The sequence below is a fragment of the Chrysochloris asiatica genome, unplaced genomic scaffold (genome assembly GCF_000296735.1).
Source record: "Chrysochloris asiatica unplaced genomic scaffold, ChrAsi1.0 scaffold00379, whole genome shotgun sequence".
Classification (NCBI taxonomy): Eukaryota; Metazoa; Chordata; class Mammalia; order Afrosoricida; family Chrysochloridae; genus Chrysochloris; species Chrysochloris asiatica.
In genome coordinates, this window is record NW_006408897.1 from 1,949,446 (window position 1) to 1,953,721 (window position 4,276).

The window sequence follows — 4,276 nt, forward strand, 5'->3', positions numbered from 1 at the left end:
CAGCGCCACACTATGACCTCCTGAGGCACCAGGTATTACTATTTGTTTCCTGTACCTTGCCTTTACCTATGATCCACAAATGCTTAAAAGTTGGGGGAAAAGGAAAGGCAAGCACAAATGGAGCAAGCAGCATTGTGACCAACAAAAGATTGAAAGCTACCATGGAAAGCCATTTGGCGTCCTGCTGTGGCTCTGTAGGATAAGCACTGCTAACCTTAAGGTCGAAGGTCGATGGTTCACACCCATCAGTCTCTGTTCTGGTCGCTAGAAATCGAAACTCCAGGGACTCCTAATGGAAGGCCGCAGTGCTTTCATTTTGTCTCTTTTCCACCTAGCAACTGATGACACTGCATTTTTCACTGTTCTTATTGGAAGAGGGTCCAGGGTGTTGCTCAATTGCTAAAAGGCCGAGTGGGTGGAGTGTAGATTCTGGAAAGTATCAATGCAGACCAGTGTTTGGGTTAAAAGAATCCGGAAAGAGAGACTTTAGGCGTACTCCTAAATGGTGGTGCTCCTTTTACCTTTCATCATTACATTAATGGTGAAGCACAGCGATGCTCGTGAGTATCCCAAGTTCTTTTCACTCCTCACTCCATAGCTGAGGCAACCTAGGAGGAACAGCATTTCTTTCTAAAACTCGTGGTGAAATAATGACGAAGCGGGGCAGAAAATTGTGTTTACTTAGATGAGGATTCGGAGGAGCAGTGGACTAACAATAATTTTCTAGTTCATGTCTATGGAATTTTGTTACTCACTTTCTGAGGGGGTGTGGAAGCCATTCTGGAAAATCCCTCCTGAGTGAGTTTCTCACTTTCCCTCTGAACACTCTGCTTCTTTTTTCATGCTCATATCCTCTAACATTTCTTTCACCTCTTGTCTAGCTTCATGAGTCTCACAGCATTGTGGTCAAGGTTTCAAGGACATTGAACAGAGGAGCAGATGCATTGTTTGGGTATATTTATTATTTCCTCCTCACCACAAGTCCTAACTGTAACAAAAGATACAAGAAAGATAAAGTTATGTCTCTGGACTTGTTTACTGGGTGTAAGAAATATTAATCAAGTAGAGAGGGGAACTTTTCATTGTTAAAGGGGCCCACGTCACTGGGGAGAGAAATACTTTCTGTTGCCCTGAATACATGAGCAGGCACAGGGATTCTCTGCCCTGAGTAATTGCTCTCCCAGCTGGGGCTGGCATTCCTAGGGGTTTGGCCAGTAGTGTTCAGAACTCAGACTGGGCCACCACCATTGATAGTGACACATGAACATGATGAGAAGGAGCTCTTCCAAATAATTAATGTATAAGTTCCTCAAATATTGATAGATCACCTATTATGTGCCAGGCACTTTTAGGGCTATGACTGTAACAAAACACACATAGTCCCGGCTTCTATAGAAATGTAATATAGAAAGTACCACCATTCAAGTCAGAAATGGGTAAAATTAGAGGTGAAAGTAACAGACAGAGGATAGAAGGAGGAAAAGAGGCAAAGGATGGTATTTACCTTTCCAGAAGTTAAAAAATTTATATATTGGCTGCATGTGATCCTCAAAGAACTCTTCAATAATGTTACAATTGTTGTTAGGGTCCTTTGGGTTGGTTCCAACTCACAGCAACCCCACATACATTAGAATGTAACATTGCCCAGTCCTATGCCATCCTCACAATTATGTTTGAGTCCATTGTTTCTTCCACTATGTCAGCCTGTCTCCTTGAGGGTCTTACTCTTTTTTCGATGACCTCCATTTTACTAGGCATGATGGTCTTTCCTGACAGCACACACAAAGTACAAGAGTCTGGCCCTCCTTACTTCTAAGGAACATTCCAGCTGTACTTCTAAAACAAATTTATTTTTCTGGCAGTCCACAATGCTTTCCGTATTCTTCACCAACACCATAACTTAAATCCATCCATTTTTTCTTCAGTCTTCCTTATTCATTGTCCAACTTTCTAATGCCTATGAGGCGAAAATACTGTGACTTGGGTCAGGAACACCATAATCCTCAAAGTGACATGCTTTTTAGCATTTTAAAGAGGTCTTTTGTAGATTTGCCTAATACAATAGTCATTTGATTTCTTGACTGCTACTTGGTAAAGGAGCTTTGGTAGCTTAGTGGTTACGAATCTGGCTGCTAACCACAGGGACAGCAGTTCGAAATTACCAGCCGTTCCGTGGGAGAAAGATGAGGCTTTTTGTTCCTGTAAAGATTTACAGCCTCGGAAATCCTGTGCAGGGTTGCTATGAGTCAGAACTGACTCCAGGGCACATAACAACAACAACAACTTGTAGTTAAGTGCCTTCGAGTCGATTCCGATTCCGACCCATAACAACCTGTATAGGGTTTCCAAGGAGCAGCTGGTGAGTTTGAACCACACACAGACCTTGAAGTTCAAATGACTTTGCAGCCTGACGCATTAGCCCACAGTGCCACTTACGTGAGTGTTAATTGTGGATCCTAGCAAAATGAAGTCTTCGACAACTTCCTTTTTTCCCTTTATCATAATGTCATTTATTGGTCAAGTTGTGAGGATTTATGTTTTCTTTATATTGAGGTACAATCCATACTGAAGGCTATGGTCTTTGGTCTTCACCAGTAAGGATTTTAAGTCCTCTTCACTTCTAGCAAGCAAGGTTGTATAATCTGCATATTACAGATTGTTAGTGAATCTTCCTCCAATCCAGATGCCACATTCTTCACATGATCCACCTTCTCATATTATTTGTTCAGCATACAAATTGAATAACTATGGCTAAGGGATACAACCCTTGTGCACACCAGTCCTGATTTTAAATCAGTCAGTATCTCCTTGTTCTGTTCTAATGACTGCCTTTTGGTCTATGTTTAGATTCTTCATGAACCCAATTAAGTGTTTTGGAATCCCTATTCTTCCCAATGTTATCCATATTTTGTTATGGTCCACACAGTCGAATGCCTTTGCATAGTCAATAAAGCACAAGTAAACATCTTTCTGGTATCCTGTGCTTTCATTCAAGATCCATCTGACATCAACAGTGATATCCCTCATTCCTCATCCTCTTCTGAATCTGGTTTGAATTTCTGGCAGCTCTCTGTTGATATACTAATGCAACTATTTTTGAATTATTTTTAGCAGAAGTTTACTTGTATGAGATATTAATGATATTGTTCAGTGGCTTACACATTTCATTGGGTTGCTTTTCCCTGGAATGGGCACAAATATGGAACCCTTCCTGTTGGTTGACTAGGTAGCCAGCCTGTCTTCCAAATTTCTGGGCACAGACAAGAGTACCTCCACTTCTGCATCAGTTTGTTTGTTTCAAACTGTATTCCATCAATTCTTGGTGCCTTGTTTTCCCACCAGTTCCTTCAGTATAGCAATTATTGATCATATGTTACCTCTTGAAATGGTTAAACATCGAATAATTATTTTTGGTATAGTGACTCTGTATTCCTTCCATCTTCTTTTGATATTTTCTGCAGTCATTCAGTATTTTGCCCATAGAATTCTTCAATATTGCAACTGCAGGCTTGATTTTTTTCTTCCATTCTTTCAGTTTTTAGTCTTCTTCAGCTGTCCTTTGAAATCTCTGTTCAGCCCTTTTTTTTTTTTTTTTAAATTGTGAACTGAGTGATAGTTTACATGGGAGAACATCGACTTTAGGCCATAGTTTCATTGCAATGATTACAATCTCCGTGCATCATAATTCAAAAGTATTTGCTTCCATTCCCTCTGTTTTCCTTTTTTTTTCAGGGTGAGGGGTGGGGAGATGTACACAAAAACACTCAGGAATATACAATTTAAACAACCAAAGGGCACATTCTGCAAGCCTACCTCCTGGCCACCAGCTCTTAGTCCCTCTCTTCTTAATCCATGAATCTAGAGCCCTCAGCTGCTCCCCCTCTCCATGCCCCCATCTCTGCCTCCAGCTCTGGCGCTGCTGCTTCTCTTGATAAGGTCCCACATTCCCTTGTGCGCTTCTCTCTTGATGGTCCTAGGGTCCTCTGTTTCTGGACTGTAAGGTTAACCACTCTCCTGTTTTTATTACAAAACTTCTACCTTTACAATAGTGATAGTCACAATTAGTCATGATGACAGTTACTCACTATTGAATCATAAGAATCTTATCCCCCATCTCTTTTCACCAGACCCCTCTAGACAAGATGACAGCTATTCAGTGGGGACTCTTTCTTTTCCCCCATACTCTTAAACTAAACTCCCTCTTGAAACCTTGTAAGCCAGTCACTTCGTGCCTTTATTGCCCCTTCATTTTAGGTAGCTAATGTCTAAGTTGCCC

The 4,276-nt window shown here is 41.1% G+C and overlaps 1 protein-coding gene across 2 annotated transcripts in view; it reads left to right on the plus strand.

The window, feature by feature from the left end:
- Positions 1-506: 506 nt before the first annotated feature.
- The window catches only part of LOC102810712 (major histocompatibility complex class I-related gene protein-like), a 38,370-nt gene continuing 34,600 nt past the window's right edge, over positions 507-4,276 (plus strand). For both annotated transcript variants that reach the window (XM_006876431.1, XM_006876432.1), the window contains exon 1: positions 507-560. In XM_006876431.1, coding sequence (XP_006876493.1) covers positions 539-560 — 22 coding nt within the window. In that variant the 5' untranslated portion in view covers positions 507-538. The remainder of the gene's footprint in view (positions 561-4,276) is intronic.